This window comes from Aspergillus uvarum, assembly GCF_003184745.1.
Source record: "Aspergillus uvarum CBS 121591 unplaced genomic scaffold BO82scaffold_110, whole genome shotgun sequence".
Lineage (NCBI taxonomy): Eukaryota > Fungi > Ascomycota > Eurotiomycetes > Eurotiales > Aspergillaceae > Aspergillus > Aspergillus uvarum.
In genome coordinates this window covers 35653-53049 of record NW_020291407.1, presented here as the reverse complement: position 1 = coordinate 53049, position 17397 = coordinate 35653, and the positions used below count along the sequence as shown (strand labels likewise).

Genomic DNA, 17397 nt, shown 5'->3' with positions numbered 1-17397 from the left:
CAAGAGAACAGATGCACGGTGTGACACGTAACATGGAGGACAAGAATAAGGAACTCATTGAACTTGCGCGAACCGTCACTGCTTTTTTGAGACTGATTCATGCGCTTCATGCGCTTTGAAGTAATTATTTAGTATCCACAGCGAGAACAATTGGTCAAATATTTCCCCCCCCCGATGGTCCGCATGGTAATAATCCGTAGCCATGGAGTAGCGCGGAATCTGCCGAAGAGCCATCAGCACTAGGGCCTGGTCATCAAAAGTCATCCGAAGGCGGGCTTGGTTTTCGAATTGGCTTGGCAAACGGAAATCTGAAGTCGTTTGTAGTTGGTTGAATCTGAGGGTCTTTGAAAGCAATCGGAGATGCCAGGGACCGGACTCGACTTTCCTGGGTGGGTTTCGGGACGCACAAAGCGAAGGCACTGCTGATCAGGGTACCATCGGCCAAGGATACATCGGCCTGGACCCAGCCCTCTCGCCGACGATGAGCTGTCAATAATAAGACCATTCCGGTGCGTAAATCATTCGTTTTGCCGTAGTAATAGGCATCGACTTTCCGAACCAGCTCGGCAGCGAGCAGTCGGGACATGATCTTTGAGCAGAGAAGATGGCATGTTTGCCAGCTGGGCATGGAGGCTGCGTCATCAGGTATGGTATATTTTGCTCTGACATATGCGGAAGACAAATCATATATATCGAGGGTCCCGACACTAGAGCTGCAAGAAGAGCACTCCGAGGAGAAGGTACGGGTCGGATGTGGAAACGAGGGGGTTGACGCCGGCATTTCAGTGACACGAGGCATTGTGCTGTCGTGATAATGACACTCCGCTTCGTCGAGATTCCACATTGTCAATTAATATTAGAGATAAGAAAATGTCTCGGTGTTTTGAAAAACAGTAGAGGAGACTAGACGCAAAGGGTTTTCGAGTATCTTTTGTACCAAGCCGAGACACTTTCTGTCCTACAGATCTACATACGGGATTAGGAGCGGCCAGCCATTCCGCGTTTCGCTTTCAGTCTAAAAGTCGCGGTTGGGACTTCAAACATTGATCGATCTTGTTGAACAGATCCATAGGTCTGCAGATGTCGCGTTGGTTTCCTCATAAACGAAGTGTGAATAGAATGATTGCCGACGATTCGGGTTGAGGGCGGCTGGCAAGCGGCGGAACGCTGGATCAACCAAGCGTTGCTCCTTGAGTTATCGTTCATCAATCATCTGGCGCGCTCACGAGTCTGTTTAATTGTCCTCCAAACCAAGATCAATCTGTTGAATAAGGGGAGTTTTAGTACCATTATTATTAATTTTGCGGGAGATCATTACAATATCCTCTCGCAATCCTTGCACCCGTGAAGGCGACGGGTATTGTGCTTAGATATGTCGGCTATTCTTCCAGAAAGATGCCGCTTCTGGGCCCGAATTTCGAGCAAAATGCTTCCACAATCTCAAACTCAATTGAAGTCTATTCGAGCACTTTTAGCTCGCTTGTTTCCATCCCATCCCATCCACCGTCGACTCAAGTGGTGCATTCGATAGTCTGTCAATAAACTTGCGAGGCATGGGGCCACAACCTGCGATGGCTTGTCTAGCCGAAGCGGATGCGGACAACCGAGAGCTATGTATTGTCATGCCGCATGGAAAACCACTTGCGGGAATAGCGTGTTTTCTCTTGCGCCATGACCGGTATGAAGCCCACGTCTTGCTATCGTCGCTAAGAGGGTTGGCTTTTATGGCCGAGTCTCCAGCGCAGGAGCGTCTGTGCTGTCATCGCATACCGGGCAGCTCGCAATTGTCGGGACACGACATGCTCTTTCCCAAAAGCTTCATCCAGGGTGTCACACTCCTCCTCAACCGGCTCAGCGCTGGTCACCTCATGAATTTTACGTAAGCAATTTCTACGACTTCAGAGTCATGTGCTCGGCTAAGATATATACAGTTGGAGCTACTCATGGCTGCCCAAAGGGATCCTGGATTTGGAGGGCTACATCCCGCAATCGCAGCCCCAGCTCTCGTCGCTTGCGCTCTATACAAGAGGCGCAAATGACCGAGTCGATGGTGGTTGTATCATTTCCAAAGACATCAATGTCGATGGGCTTGTCAAACTCCGCCACCTCAGAACTCTGGTATGGCACGGCATCTCCACCAGAAGGCATGCTTTCATACTTGATACGTGCATGCGACATAACTCCGGTTCTCTGGAAAGGCTGGACCTTCAATTCTCTGACCACACAGTATACCCAACGAGCTCGATGACATATATGCGCAAGCGTCCGTCGTTTCCGAATCTACGAACGGTAACCCTAAAAAATGCGCCGATACTCGAACATGGATTGATGGCCGACCTCGTATCTCAATCAGCCTCGGTTAAAATCATAGGACCTCAAATATCCGGTTAAGACAAACCGCAGGTATACCAGAGCGCAAAGGATTTCTGATGGAGAGAAGAGATCAACTGTGACGTGGTCCATACGAGATTCTCTTTTAGAGGGGCTATGCTTATGTTCCCTGTTCATGGTTTCTGACTGAACGGGGGGCATAATAATGTGGCCACTTCTTTCCCCGTGTATCATGCCGCATGGGAGCTTTTCGGACAAGGCTATATATTACTTGCCTAGCTTTATCAAGGCCAGGATCAACGGAGTTTGTTGCGTTAAAGATCTGAATGCAATACCATTCAGAATCTATTCTACCGCCTAATGTAATCGCAAATCGGCAGAACTTGCTCCAAAAGACTAAGCATTTTAGCTTGCTTGGCATCTGGACCACGATTCGACAGCCATGATGGAACGAGAACTAGATCTCATCCGCGAAATTGGATGGCACCGCGGCCGAAATCGTCTGTACCGGGCACACTATCGTCTTTTCAAGGAGCTCCAGGAAATGATTCGCACTGGCATAAACGATTTGTTGACTCTTTACTGTGGCGAGATGGCTGCCCTCGGTGGAATCCAAGGGCTTCTCGACCTCTACTGTTCGCAATCGTTTCTCCCTTTCCAGGAAACGATCGAGCTGTTGTGCCTATTCTACCTGGATCCGAGACTAGATGTAGAGAAATGTGAAAGTATCCTGAATTGCGGCTCCCAGCCGCTACCCTCGAGGAATCAACTCCTTGCGCTACTAAGACTCCACTGTTCTCAGCCATTGCCTACCACTGGCGATGTTCCTGAGTTGTTGAAGCGTCTTGCCAGCCCCGATCCTGCATTGGCACTGGTGGAGCGGACTTTGGTCCGATACTGCTCGGAGCGGGTTCCATCCTTGTCGGATGCGGTCAAGTTGCTAAACCTGTTTTATTCGCAGCCCGGCCTTTCGTTGAGCCAGGCGGAAGAGCATCTCAGCCGGTTCAGTTCGCAGCCCTCCCCACCCTTGAAGTCAATCATCGAGAGCTTAACTCAATTCAAGTCACAGCAACAGTTTGTCTCAGTAGCAGACGTTGCCGTTGGAATGCAGCAGCGGACGGATGCGTTGGCAGGGCGGGCGCGCGAGGCGGAAGATGCTTGGAAAGAGCTACTCCAAAACACTCAATATCACCAATGATCAGGTACATAATGTGTGGATAGCTGCGTCGCAATTTAGTTTGAATGTGGCTATGTTAAGACGTTCTTACGCCAGCTCTGATTCTGCTGAGACAATGGCGAATGTGCTGTCTACATTATAGGAATAGCTCATTGCATTTGAACTAGTCTTTCCGGGACTGATGGACATTCTCGACGAAGATTGAATTGTCTAGTTTGGCAACAATCAAGCCCTTCTGTACGATAACCGGCATTGAGACAGGTTGTCGTGGTCATCAGTCACATAGTGATGAATCAGGAAAGTAGACAATGACTAACGCAGAACTACAGCAACTATAATCCGGATTGCCGAAAAACAAGACACTCGATTTTCTCACGGTATAATTGATCTTTTTGCGGGTTGTAAATGTAATAGTATTTTGGAACCTGGTTCTCGGCACTGCAAACGCGTCTTACAGCTGCCGCTGACAGATTAATCATGTCATGTGCCTATAATAGCTGCAGTAGCAGCATGCGCACTCTATTGGGGCTCAACCTGCGCGCAGAACGCAAGAATGCTTTTTTCCACTTAGAGGCGTTTTTCCATTTAGTTGTAAAACATACCCCTTTCATCGCGTGCATTTAATGCTGGCCACTAAAAACTCCGGATGGAGCGGAAGATGCGAGACTGGATATGGCCCATCCCGCGATCTTGTCATTCGAGATGCACTCATTTTCTTACAAGAGGCCCTTTCATTTGATCTCATAAAATGCAGCCGGTTGAAGAAGTTGGACGTCTCGAATAAACCATCGAGCTGTGCTGGGCGGTTCTAGTCTTTCCAGCTGTCGTTGCGTTGCGGCACTTTTAAAGACTTACAATCTCGCTACTATACCAGCAACACTTGCCTGCCTATCACACTCTGCCTAGCCTGCGATCCGTGTACGATGAAGCACCTTTTTCTAAGGTTTCCCGTAGGAGTCTATACTCCCCCTTCGAGAATCACTGACTAATTGGCGAATGCAGATAGAGGACAGAGAGCCGGCTGAAGCATTGGAGCCACAGAATGCTCTAGTACAAGAAACTCCCACTAGCCCGTCTGTCAGGTGTCGAAACTAGCTAATATAAGCCTTGCTTTGCAACTAGGTAGCAAGTCAGCTCGTCGCTCATGTGATTTGGATGATAGAGCAAAGCAGAGCTCAGCAGCACGCTATAGCGGTGTATTTGTGCAGAAGCTATCCGACTTTGTTTGAAATTGACCGTAAGTCAGCCTCTGTGTGAGAAGATTCAGGGAGATCGACATACTTTGGAGACTAGGACAGTCGAAGATGGAATTACGTCTCCAAAGTTGACAAAGACCTTAATTTCATCCAGATTCCTTTGTTCAACCGCTTTCCACACCCTATTCATCTGTGGCTGGGCTAACAGGCCCAAATGTCGACCATTGTCATCCTACCGTGAATCCTGCGATAGGACCCCGATCCGATAACGGACAAGCATCAGGCGTGCAGGTTGCAGACTTGCAAATTGACGTTTCGGGGCCGTGCACGGCGTCGGTAGAGGAGGATCCATATATAGCATTTATGAACAGATCGGATGACTGGCAAATCACAGCAGCACTCCAGGCCGCGAAGGCAAGGATCGAGCCAAAATATCATCGAGGGCTGGAGATCATGTCCGCATACCAAGCTCCTGGCGACGATAATGAAACCAGCACACCAGGCTTCGACAAACTCTCAGTCATTGTGCAAGCCGCTCAAGCCGCCTTGAGAGAAGATCTTGTTGAATTCATTGATCAGCACCTTCTGGGATGGCTCAAAAGTGGCTTGTGGCCACTAACGTCTCATTCAAACGTTGGTGACCATGCACTGTCGATTCAACGCTCTCTGGACATGATTGATGCTGAGGTGTACGAGGATGAAATGGCCAAAATCCTTATGCGACGCTTGGTGCGGGTGCGACTCTGCTATTGGCACGATGAGCAGATCAAAGCCCTTCGAGCCAATTCCAGCTCCCGACAAGCCGATCAGGGAATCGGTCTAGAGACTGAAGCAGCCGACGTGCTTCTCCGACATGCGTACGTGGAGTGGGAGCAGTTCAGTGAGCAGACCAAGCAAAATGTTCGCGACAGGTTTCACGCACGGAAGCGAGTCGGTCGCCGATGGTGCGAGCTGGCCCAGTTCCTGGGTCCAGGGATCTTGATCACGTGCGGTGCGAGCATGGACGCTCAAATGTAAGTCACGTTACCCGGCTCCTGATGTCGGTGGGCGTGATATTGATTCCAAGCGCAGAAATAGTCGCAACTTTCCGCCGTACGGAGCCCATGGAATTGCCATATTTATCCAAAATTGTTTTCCGAGTTTGATACACGTTTGCCGAGATTTCGAATCCGTCGTGGAAGTATTTCTTCGGAGGGGAAGGATGATCGATTCAGCTATAAATGACTGGCGGATCGAGTTGGATGAAGAATTCTTGCGAAAAGGTATAGAGGAGCTTAGGGACGAACCCCAATCACCAGAAATGCTCATGAATCCTCGACCTGTGGGCGGAGAATCTTCGGAGTCGACCACATTTGTTCGAAAAGCACTGTCATCGGGATAGATTCATCATGAAGGTTCTATCAGCTTAATAGACCAACACTCGTAACACTTAAGCTCATTTCCTCAATACATTGCCCATGCAGTCCGCTACTCAAAGCTTTGGTGGAACTTAAGATCTGAGCGAGTCGCTTCTTCTACACTTGGAGAATGATGTTTATGAATGAATCTGTGGGATGGTATTAGGCAATTTATTCACTTCCGCACAAGGTAACTGAAGACACTGGGACGAGCACAGCATTGTTAATCACGCTGTTTAGTCATGTTTATTTTTCAAGAAACCCAAAGGTCCATTCGATCTTATGCAGGCCGTGTATCAGTTGCCTAGGATATACAGTCTTTGCTCTAGCGAACTCCCTCTGTGGAGGCATGCACTCGCAAGTTTATCATCATCTTCACGCATATAAGGTATGGTAATGTTCATTGGTCCCCATGCTGCCACATAATTGTTGCAAGCGGTGCTCCAATGATCCTTGACGATACCGTCAGTACCGGCTTCAATGAGACCAACACATAGCTATGTTACTGTGATGGACAATTATAACAATCGACAAGGGAAACTCTGCATTTTGGCCGAAGAGTGCGGGCATCACATAACATTGGACACAACATTTGACCACAATGGCAGGCTGAATTAATCAACTCATCCAACCAAAGCCCGTCATCGTGCATGTCCTGAAGGCACTAATAGGTATAGATCTGTTTCTGATTCTCTTTGTTACAACTCGCACATTCCTGAGCCCTCTTTTATTGGTGGAAAGGCATCATCGACACGAGATGTATAAGACCAAGGCCTTTCCGCCGTCCTTTTCAGAGAGTCTTGACATTATCAGGTGTGATTTCTCGAAGGCACGGTGGAACAAAATCGATGAATCCTATTGAATTGGTTATCTTGTCAACGTCTTTCCAATAAAGATGGCGTTCCACGACCCTTGGATCGACTACATCAGTAGTTCAGTCACCTTTGCATTACCTCCTCTGGACAAGCTCGAGCCTCAAACAACTCCAGCCTGCCATCATGACCGTCAGAATCAGACAAACAGCACGGATAGCAATGCCATTGATAAGTAGGTTGTGGGGTCGCACCGTCCTTCCTACTCACCTTCTGTACTCACCACCACAAGACGGCACCAATCATAATGCCCATACATAGAGTCCCTCATCATAAACCATTCAGGCTAACCTGGTGAAATTCTAGTGAGGGAGTCAATAAACAGTGCAAGCAGGAACTCTCGTAAGGCTTCCGTTTGCGGATCTTGCTCTTCTCTCACAGCGGCTCACGCAGAACAGCGAACTTGTCGATAGGCTTCACCGGTCAGTATACCAAAGGCCACCCGTTTTAAGTATCATTCAGACAGACCACTGAAAGGCATCCTGCGGGGTCAAGGCTCGAGCATCAATACGCGACGCTCAAACAGAAACAAGATGATATTCAACGAGAACGAAGGTAGCATGAATACCCGCCCTTGACATCTTCATACTGTTTGCCCTAAGCTCAGAATAATAATCTACGCGTAGGGAGGAATATCAGTGCGCGCGCGAAATGTGGGAGCACGTTAAAGCGTTGACGGAATATATCACAGAACAACGTGAAGAAGCCAGCGCATGACGGCAGCTTGGAAGTTGTTGTGACGACTTATATGCACTGGATTATTCAATTAGTTTATGTCCAGAGTGCTTGTATTTGCCTCTATTCTAGCAGCTTTCAATACAGAAGGCATGAATTCAAGTCGCAGGTGATGCCTCTCGAGACGATTGAGCATAGAGTTGGCTTCACAATTCATCTAAGTCCTTATTTAAGATAAGAATAGTAAGCTACAAAATGCCCTCGCTAAGCGTGCTGCGAGATCATGTTCGTTTCAGTATCCTATAACCCTCTTCCTCACTACACCTTTCGTGTGCACATGCATCACTTGATATCATACGCGTCAATGCGATGTGTACAAGTTGAAAGATAGCTATGAGAACCTGAATTCTTGATACATGGTCCCTGGTACATGGACAGTGTTGTGACGGTGCATCTCTCTAAGACGCATAGCAACATGGAATCAGAAAAGCTTGCCGCATATTCAACAGCGGCCCCGCTTCGGTATGGCATCCATTCGCTTGGTCTTTTTAGCTTTGGGCCACTACAAGACATCGAGTCTACTCTAATCATTCTCGATACACAAAAGGAATCGGTGAGTGCTCCAGGTGACTGGTCTTCAATTTTGTTGTTAAAAACACATATCTCGATAGTTATCTTTCTTTGCCTGATGGAACCTATATCAGGTGATGAAGCGATGGAAAAGCTTGCGGATAACATGTCTTGATAATTAATCTCACTGTATCTCACTGTGATATACGTCTGGAACGTGGGTCAACAATGGACGCATCTAGATAATAAACCCATGCAGTGAAGCGAGACCAATGAGAAAGCTCAAAAAGGCTTTCCATTTAACGAGCAAGGGAGTTCCGGTCGAAGTCAAAGCTCCCGGACTGGCCTGAACGCTGGATGATGGTGATGGGGTCATCTTTGCGTGAGTTGCGGTTGCGAAGTTTGTCTGAAACCGCACGTCGCTACTTTCCTTCGCTGCGAACGTGGTAATGCTTGGCTGGTCTGAAATACTTTGGGGGCTGTTATGGGTGGATCGAGTGGTTGTGATGGCTTGCGTTGGTTTGTTCCAGTGAATAATTGTCCTAGACAGGTTTCGTAGCGAAGCAGAGGCCGATGTTTTAATAGGAACAATTGTGAGGCCAATGGTGGAATGCTGCGTGTGTCTATTGGCATTTGCAGTAGAGTGATTTAGCCGATGTACTGTAGTCTCCACAGTAGACCCGATACCCCCATTGACTACTGAAGGGCGGTACATGCTGGGGTCGCCATGGACATGCTGCGAAGTCATGCTGGAATTGAGAGAACTAGATTCGATGCCGGATGCTAGATCGTGCCACTCAATATCTCCATAGATGATAATTGCCGAGCATGCATTGACTAGGAAGAGACAAGTGAAAAAAGCCCGTACGGTAAACGCGGCCATAATTACCACGCGTAGGGAAATTGAGAGAGAGAAATGGATATTTCGGGATCAGCAACAACATACTTCTCGAGACTTCAGACCGATTTAAAAGCCGACCAGCCCGTGCCAGTTACCATGCAACCTCAAGATTGAGAATCAGACTCGCCAAGTTGGCTGGTAAAGTAACATAGTCAAGAGGCTCTCAAAATCCGAGGGCATCATAAACAAACTTTAACCAGTAGCCACTGCTCGCTTTGCGCCCTCCGTATCGAGTCGGTTAACCAGCGAGAAAGCATACAAATGCGTCCTTACCGCTCCATTGATTTTCCTTCTCAATTGTAGCGCTCCTGCCACTGATCTTCACGCACAGCAATGAATCTCGACGTCGTGAATCAGACCCTCAATTCGATTGCAGGCAAAGCCCAAAAAGAACAGGGCCTCTCTGCGCAATCGTTTTTGATCTCGGTATGCCTCTACGGCAGTCTAATCATAGCATCTGCCGGCTTATTTACTTGGCTGAAAAATGTGAGCTACGCGATCTTGTACGTGCAAGACCGCCATTTCCCTCCAGTAACACCGTGATGATAATTTGAACAGCCAGCCGAGTTGCATAGATGATCCAACAATAGAGCCACTGCCACGGGGCATCAGTTGGCTTAGGAAGCTGCGAACAGTGACCGAAGACTCGAATACTCTTCAAATCAATCACGGCTTGGACAGTTATTTGGTCCTGCGTTTCTTGCAGGTAGCGTTCAAAATACTTACTGTACCATCTATTTTTGTCCTGCCCGCGTTGCTGCCGGTCTACTATACTGCCGGCCACGCTGCAGTAACAGGACTTGACCAGCTGAGTATCTCCAATGTACAGCAAGGTCAGATCGCACGTTGCTGGATTATCGCCACTGTAGCTCTGTTTCTCCACCTATATGTCTGCCACGTCCTGTGGAAGGAGTTCCATGTCATCACGAATATAAGGCAGCAGTATCTCCGCCGGATGGCACGATCAGCAGTCATTCCCCCAATCCTTGTCACCGACATTCCCGCAGACATCCAGGACCGAGAAATCCTGACACAGATCTTCGTTCCGTTCTGCAATCATGCTGAAGTCAGTTTTCCTCTGGAGAGCAAGCGTGTGATCAAGGAGGCGGAATACAATGAGCTTCTCTGCAGTGCAGTGCACCAGCCAATACAGGACTGCAGAGGAAAATTAAAAGATCGGTTTGTACGGACGATGTCGAGATTTCACGTGAAACGACGCATGCAACGCCTGAGAAATGAGCTGCAGCATTTCCGGAGCATTGCCATTGTACAATTTCCGTCTCTGTTAGCCGCACATCTCTGTCTGCAAGCTCAGCTAGGACAGAAGCCGTCTACCGTGGTTACCCATGTCATTGACCAATCTGCCACCATTGATGCAAGGGTCTGCAGGGGCGGAACTTCAGTCATGATTCAAAATTGTCTAACCACTGTGTTCCTAATATCCTGCTCATTGCTATGGGTAGTTCCCATCGCTATGACCGGGTTACTGTCCCAGGTGGTCTACTTGAAGTCAGTGAGCGCATGCGTGGCTCGGCTGTCGGAATTTCAGTTGGGCCTCATTCAAGCGCTCCTGCCACAGGTCGCTCTTGCCGCATTGATGTGCGGCTTTCCGCTGATGATATCGTGGTTTTCAATGTTGTTTTGTGTTTACAGTGATGCGTCGCGACAGGTCCTTGTCCAGAGGCACTACTTTTTCTTCCTCTACATCCAGGTCTTCCTCGTGGTTTCGATTTCCTCCAGCTTGACGACAATGATTCCAGACATGATACGAGATATCCAGGCCATACCCGCTCTACTGGCCCGAAATCTACCCAAAGCTTGCGACTACTTCTACTCATACTTGCTAATGCAGGCCGTCACTCAGTGTGTTTTATCATTCTTCCAGCTCCCACGGAGCCTCTGGGATATGTTGACGACCAAACCGAGAAAATCCACTCGCACGATGATCACTTGGAACTTAATCTATCCTGTTCTGACAAATCTTCTCTGCATTTGTAAGACCAACGCAGGTTACCCGATCATAGCATTCACTGATTTTTCTGTATTGACAGGCATGATATTCTCTGTAACGTCTCCTCTTATTCTTCCCGTGGGCACCCTCGTTTCCGGGACTCTTTGGGTCACGTATGCCTATCAGGTCATTTATGTTTTGGAAAGCCCCGTGGGCACTGCAGGCCTACTCTATTGGGAAGCACTGCAACACCTGTTCGTGGGAGTCTATACCTTAGACCTTTTCCTTGTTGGGCTATTCATGTTGCGGGATGCGTATGGACCAGCGGTGCTGGCCGCCGTAATACTCGCGCTAGTGGCTGGACTCCAGTATTATTCCCACCAGCACTTCCGTCCCCTTGTTCATTACCTCTCAGCGAGTGGTTCCGGTACAGATCCCTATTTTGCAGAGCAAGTCAGTTTCTGATTGCCTGGCTATCCACATCCACGTCTGTGAGTTGTTTGTACTCGGCGCTGTGAATCCTCGTTGGGTCCCGGATGGGGTGCAAAGTGAAGATTCGTGGATGCGCGACCCATGCCGTTATAACGAATGAGAGGCGATGCCTGACCCGCCAATGAGAGGGGTGAGCTAGAAGTGGATCTCGGAACACTCATCTCTTTTTAGTATAGCAGCAAACATTGCACGAACCAAACCCTCGAATCCGATCCACTGCAATTCTGATATTTTTGAACCGATTCTTTTCGCTTGTGTGGGGCGTCTGATCACTTCATTAAGATGTTACAGGATGATGCTTGTGTTGATTTAATTTGGTGAACATGTGGAGATATCTTGGCCCTCCAGTAGAATTTCGATTCATTTCAGTGTTGCCGCGTTGAACAGCAGCAGTAGAACACGGCGCCATTGATCAAATAATGGATACACTTTCATTATCAAATTTGCTTGAACCATATCTCTACAGTAGCACAGTAGCACGTAGCACTAATCGGATACGAATGCGATTTTTCAGACTCATGAGGCTGGATATGAGGGATGTAGTGCGAGCCAGTGGTGCAGAAGCAAGGCCCAGGGTTGATATGTAAATAACCAGCCAGGTGTGCAGAAAGAGGAGGTACTCCATGTTGACCCTTTTTGATCCTATTTCAAGATGAACAGCATATCCTGGACTGTGATTGAGAAGAACAGGCTTGTTCAATTCGTAGAGCGAGATACGAAGTTTCTCTCTTGGAAGGAAAGAGCAACCTTGTGGAAACAGCGATTTCGAGTTGGTCGCTCCAGTCATGGTCTACGAAAAAGGTACTTGTGGATACAAGGAAGCCACAAACTCGGCCCGCGACAGTTCGTGAGAACTCGGTAAGAATACCGAAAAGAGTATTGATCTGATCCAATCGACTAATTGAAGCTGGAAAAGCCCTCAGGCGGGCAAGAACATAAAATTAGCCACGTCCCCTCAAGATTGTGCACCTGTCCGGTGTCTGAATCATCGGACCAAGGCACTGCAGCTGAAAATGACTGGCTTCACCGATAAAGATACCCTCGCGGTGGCGATTATTCTGATGGGTAAGTGAGATCCATTGATATCCGCTAGGCTAGAACTAAACGCTGACTGACTTAGAATTGAGATATGCAAGAATCGAAGTTGCTCGGCTAACGGCGTCTTGTTCTCTCGGGGCGATTCAAAATGCGTGCGCCAAGCAAACAGCAGACAGCCTTCATGAGCATATTTGACATGGCGTCAGATCATTTACCCAAGAGAGGTACTTTGATATCTCAGTCTTTGAGTAAGATGCAGAATCTTAAGTGCCGTTCTTTTTCAATGAAGTATTCGTAGAGGACTAGATGAACACGACACTCAGGGCTGCCACAAGACACGGGGGGGGGGGGCGCTCAGAGATGTCGCAGTACAGAATTGACGGTAATACATTTTTGACGGGCACACTCGACTTAGAGTGGAGGGCGAGAAAGCCGACGAAAATCTCGAAAGGAAAGGGGGTAACGGCTACTGAATTGAGCAGGTTCAACGGGATTTCTGAGGGACCAAATTCCAGCAGGGTGCTTTGTTGAACAAGTACGTTGTTCGTGCTTTGACTGTTACGAAACACCGACCTACCCGCCGAAACAAAACGACTCAAGTGCCGGACCATGAATAGAGAAACTCAGACCATAGGCCACAGAATTGATTAAATATCTTTAAGTCCCCCATCTTGCAATCTCTGTCAGTATACCACTGGGTAACTCTCGATTCGACATACCCCAGAGCCACAGCTATTCCTTCACCATGCCATCTAGCAGCAATCGGACGAGGGCATCGGAGAGGCTTAAATGTCGTAAGGCCCTGGCGGATCATATCTGTAGGTGGACCCAGCTCTTGAATCATCCCGGACCTAGTGAAAGAAAGTTGAACCAGAATTGTTCTCTAGACCAACGTCTTGGCAAAAGGATCGAGCCAAGCATGGTCCGACTGCAGCCCCGCCCCCAGGATCCTTACCGATGGGATGTTTCCGAGGCATTGCGCGCGACTTTCCGGACGAACCTTAGCAGCGGAAGTGTCGGCCAATTCCGCAAGATTCGTGCAGCTTTGGAAGACGGAGATCTCATCGAGGCTGTGCCGCCACATGCTCTCGAGACTCCAGAAAGCACACCGGCTCTACCGTTTGCGGACTCGCCGGAAAGCAGTACCTTTGTCTCAATCAATAGTGCGCATTGCGAAACGATCCCAGGGGAAAGCTTCACTACCACGATCCGCAGACTTCAGCAAGAAAAGGAGGCTCTGAGCGTTGAGTTGGATGTAACCACCGCGTCTCGTGCACGTGAATTGGCTGAGGCGCAAGGAAACTGGGATGCAGAGCGTCATGCTCTACATGAGGAGATCAGTCGATGGAAATCGTGTTCTACTTCTCTTCACACCCACATCTGCCAGGCACTGGAGTCGCTTAGTCAGGTTCACAATCAGGTGTTCAAAGTTGAGGGAGAGGTGCTTTGAGGCGTCTTTTTTGCGATCTGGGTACCGTATGGACTTCGTTCAATGTCAATGGAGCTATTGAGATTATCATAATATATCAGACCATGCTTCTGCGTAGCAAGACCAATAGATTCTATATTATGGGTCTGCCCAATAATACAGATGTCTCTATTGCTATTCTCTTTCCTACTTCTCAACTCAGGTGATGTGCGGAACTTCAGTTTTTATGATTTACGTATATCCCCTGTGTACAAGCCTTTTACGGCCATGAACATTCACACTTGAGGGACCCACCTTGGTTTTCAACAAATTCATCTAAGAAATCAGTTAAAAATCCCATGCACGAACACAATCAAAGTAGACATACTTAGAAGGACCGGTTCATAGAGGTCCCCAGACAACAGACAGTTATTAAATGCCACTGATCCTTTGTACCAGAATCCGCATTTCTTGAGCGGCCTATGGAAGTGACCTTAGTACCAAATGGTTGTCCACTGGGGAGCACGAATAGCCACTAACACACTGTCCCAATCAGGAAGCTTGATATCGCATGTCGTGATATCTAGGGTCGTCTTCACCCATACCCCGGATGTTGAATCGAAGCAACTTGAAGTCAGTTCACCACCAACACTAATAACTATATCATGACATGTCGCATTGAAGCTTCCACAAGCACTGACTGGTCCACATAGATTGGCACTGATTCCGAGCACAACTATAGGCAGACATTTATTTCTCATAGCACATTTGCTCTTTGCCATCGTGGAATGTGTTCATTTGATTGTGGGATAATCCTCGAGAATTGTTTGAGTACGAGAGCTTGAGTCCGAGTATGGGTAAGATTTTGCTTTTAAAGATATATCTTGCAGCCAACACTCACTCATTATCCGCTCATGGTCGGCAAGCTGCATACAAGAAGGTAGGTTTTGTGTAAATGTTAGGAGCGGTAGGACTCTTTATTATCTATTGCCCTTTAAGCAGCCCCTTAAGACGTCTTTGTCTTGATTTGGTGTAGGGCATGGAGAATTAAGTTAATGATGACAGCTTGTAAAGGTGCAGGGTGGCTCTGGGATGCCCAGACTGGCGAATACCCGGGTTGAGTTTGAGGATAGTAGAGAATTTAAGCATATCAGGAGCATTGAAAAAGAAACAGGGTCTCGAATTTGTGAATTGAGATGCGCATGATCTATACCTATGCCTCGTGCGCGACATGAGTCTGGCTCAATCTACACGCCTCCAGACAAATCCGCCCGACGAAAGCTGTCAGCTTTCTATCGCCATAAACGCCCTTGCTCTTTTTCATCTATCTCCCATATCTAGGGACCGGTAGATTGAGCGTTCTTTCGCCTGACCAAATCGACCGGGTCCACGAAACAGGAGATTCTGCAATCGGAAGATAAACAACCAAAAAGGACACGCCTGAAAATCTTATGCCCGGTCAAATCTGCATCCTCAGACGTTGTGTGGAGATCTATAACCAGACACTTATAAGCTGCTACTTTGCAGTCCTGACTGGCCAGTCCCGACGTCGAACTTCAATCTCACCGGCAGCAGACAAACACTAGATACACCGAAAGATCGAGAAAATGCAGCAGATATCCCGTACGGACGATGCCACGACTGACGGCTTTGCGGGATTAGCAGAGTTTCCGGCTCCTCAAGTCGACGATAGCCTGTCCGATTCGTCGAGCTACTCCAGTCCGGAAAGCAGTGACTCCGACGGACTATCCAGTGACAGCTTCCTTCTCGACCCATCAGATGAGGAATCTAATTCTGGCTACGGATACGCGTCCTTGACTGAATCTGACACGGAAGCACAATTGATTCATACACAGGTGCGCCGCTCGTGCAACACTGAAAGTAATCCAATTGACAAGCGGAAGGGTTATGAAACGTTATCCGATGATGTGGCTGTCCTTAGCGAGCGCGTGATCAGTGTTCATGGGCAGCAAAGCCGGTACTGCCTAGTGATAGGATGGATCCTTGCCGAGAATCTGGAGCTATTCAAAGAGCTGGCTGCGCGGAGGTGATATGAATTCCTCGAGGGCGAGCCACAATACGTTTCCCTGCTTATAGCATTCTGAATCCTCCATGTTCATCTAGGCCCACGTCTCATTTCTCTCTGGAAAATAAATTATGATTCTTTCTTTAGTCATCCCATGTTCAAGATCTATACAAATACAAAATAGTAATGAATGATGTGTCTTGCTCCTGGGAGTCGCGTCGTACCGATCTTCCGCACAGATCCTCAGCTGCTGCTTCTCTGTTCCTGCAATCTATGTCTTAACTTGGCATCCTGGTAGGAGCAGGCAGGTAGTCGGCGGCATAATCTGTTCGGGCATCATACTCGGACAGGTACATTCGTCTAATGTATCCGCCGCCAATGAGATCGATGATTGGATCATAAGCCACGAACTGGGTTCCTAGGCCCGGTTGCTCAAACCAACTGGCAATAGGCCCCGCCTTGACCACGAACGGTCGGAGAACCTCATACACGTGATAATCATAGGGAAATAAACCATCTTCAGTGTTCAGGTTTGTCGGAGGCAACGCTCGCTCGATGTACGGAGCGCCCAGAACCGCCAGAAAGGTCCCAGACTCCGAACCAAATCGATCTTCTGTCCCACCCGCAGAGTTACATTGCCCTGGATCGCGATGCCGTCGATGTCCGTCACAAAACCATCTTCTGACGGATAGATGTAGGTTCCGTTGGGACGGATATCCGTCGTCCATTTGAGAAGAAACTCGAATGGACACAGGTCACCAAACCGAGCGTATGTTCGGAGTTCCGTGTTTAGAGGAAAGGAAGACGGCAGTGAGCTTGGTCCTAGACGGGGGTCTCCACAGATGTATTTGTCGTCCTGATACGTAATGCCGGCGCAGGGATCGGGATAACATCGTGAAGGGTATCGGTTGCTCTAAAGGGAATCAGTGATTATTGGTATGTCGGCACTCGTTCTGCTTACATCTTGTGTTGAGTTGACAACACTCGACAGAGTCGTCAGAGCGAACCCAGCTGCGAAGTAGAGAAAGGTTCTCATTGTGACTGATGGTAGCACAGAAGCCCTCACATAAGAGGAAAGGGTGTGGTCTATATCTATAATTCTTTTCGCCAAATCGGCGACTAGCTGGGTTCATACACTATGCGCTAAACCGAGGCAGATACTAGCTCTCCGTACACACGGCTGAGATTGCATCGACGGTGTTGAACAAGCCAAACCCATACTTTCTGTTCTACGAGCCATCAAAGCAAGATTCGAGGCACCTACGTCCTGTAAAACTCACCGTTTGTTCCAGTAAGATTGATTGGTGCTGGGATTGGGCTAATTCAGATCGAGTTCAACATGTTCAACAAGTGATTTCCTGCT

General features: G+C 48.2%; 7 protein-coding genes across 7 annotated transcripts; 5 read left to right on the top strand and 2 right to left on the bottom strand.

Moving 5' to 3' along the window:
• Positions 1–253: 253 nt before the first annotated feature.
• BO82DRAFT_370074 (uncharacterized protein) lies at positions 254–799 on the bottom strand (the record flags this gene model as incomplete). Its single annotated transcript, XM_025637197.1, has 1 exon — positions 254–799. The coding sequence occupies one exon, from the start codon at positions 797–799 to the stop codon at positions 254–256; it is 546 nt and encodes a 181-aa protein (XP_025485825.1).
• A 772-nt stretch (positions 800–1571) lies between these two features.
• BO82DRAFT_407885 (uncharacterized protein) lies at positions 1572–3529 on the top strand (the record flags this gene model as incomplete). Its single annotated transcript, XM_025639662.1, has 3 exons — positions 1572–1879; positions 1932–2118; positions 2741–3529. The coding sequence occupies 3 exons, from the start codon at positions 1572–1574 to the stop codon at positions 3527–3529; spliced, it is 1284 nt and encodes a 427-aa protein (XP_025485824.1).
• A 963-nt stretch (positions 3530–4492) lies between these two features.
• On the top strand, positions 4493–6085 carry BO82DRAFT_409855 (uncharacterized protein; the record flags this gene model as incomplete). Its single annotated transcript, XM_025639749.1, has 3 exons — positions 4493–4745; positions 4859–5717; positions 5776–6085. Exons 1-3 carry the CDS (start codon positions 4664–4666, stop codon positions 6083–6085), a joined length of 1251 nt encoding a protein of 416 aa, XP_025485823.1. The 5' UTR covers positions 4493–4663.
• Positions 6086–9452: 3367 nt separating this feature from the next.
• Positions 9453–11535, top strand: BO82DRAFT_387904 (putative DUF221 membrane protein; the record flags this gene model as incomplete). Its single annotated transcript, XM_025638348.1, has 4 exons — positions 9453–9622; positions 9678–10718; positions 10773–11113; positions 11171–11535. The coding sequence occupies 4 exons, from the start codon at positions 9453–9455 to the stop codon at positions 11533–11535; spliced, it is 1917 nt and encodes a 638-aa protein (XP_025485822.1).
• Positions 11536–13345: 1810 nt separating this feature from the next.
• Positions 13346–14050, top strand: BO82DRAFT_370070 (uncharacterized protein; the record flags this gene model as incomplete). Its single annotated transcript, XM_025637196.1, has 2 exons — positions 13346–13418; positions 13488–14050. 2 exons carry the CDS (start codon positions 13346–13348, stop codon positions 14048–14050), a joined length of 636 nt encoding a protein of 211 aa, XP_025485821.1.
• Positions 14051–15545: 1495 nt separating this feature from the next.
• BO82DRAFT_409846 (uncharacterized protein) lies at positions 15546–16059 on the top strand (the record flags this gene model as incomplete). Its single annotated transcript, XM_025639748.1, has 1 exon — positions 15546–16059. Exon 1 carries the CDS (start codon positions 15616–15618, stop codon positions 16057–16059), a length of 444 nt encoding a protein of 147 aa, XP_025485820.1. The 5' UTR covers positions 15546–15615.
• Positions 16060–16312: 253 nt separating this feature from the next.
• On the bottom strand, positions 16313–17070 carry BO82DRAFT_387903 (TNT domain-containing protein; the record flags this gene model as incomplete). Its single annotated transcript, XM_025638347.1, has 3 exons — positions 16313–16627; positions 16657–16947; positions 16996–17070. 3 exons carry the CDS (start codon positions 17068–17070, stop codon positions 16313–16315), a joined length of 681 nt encoding a protein of 226 aa, XP_025485819.1.
• Positions 17071–17397: the final 327 nt, after the last annotated feature.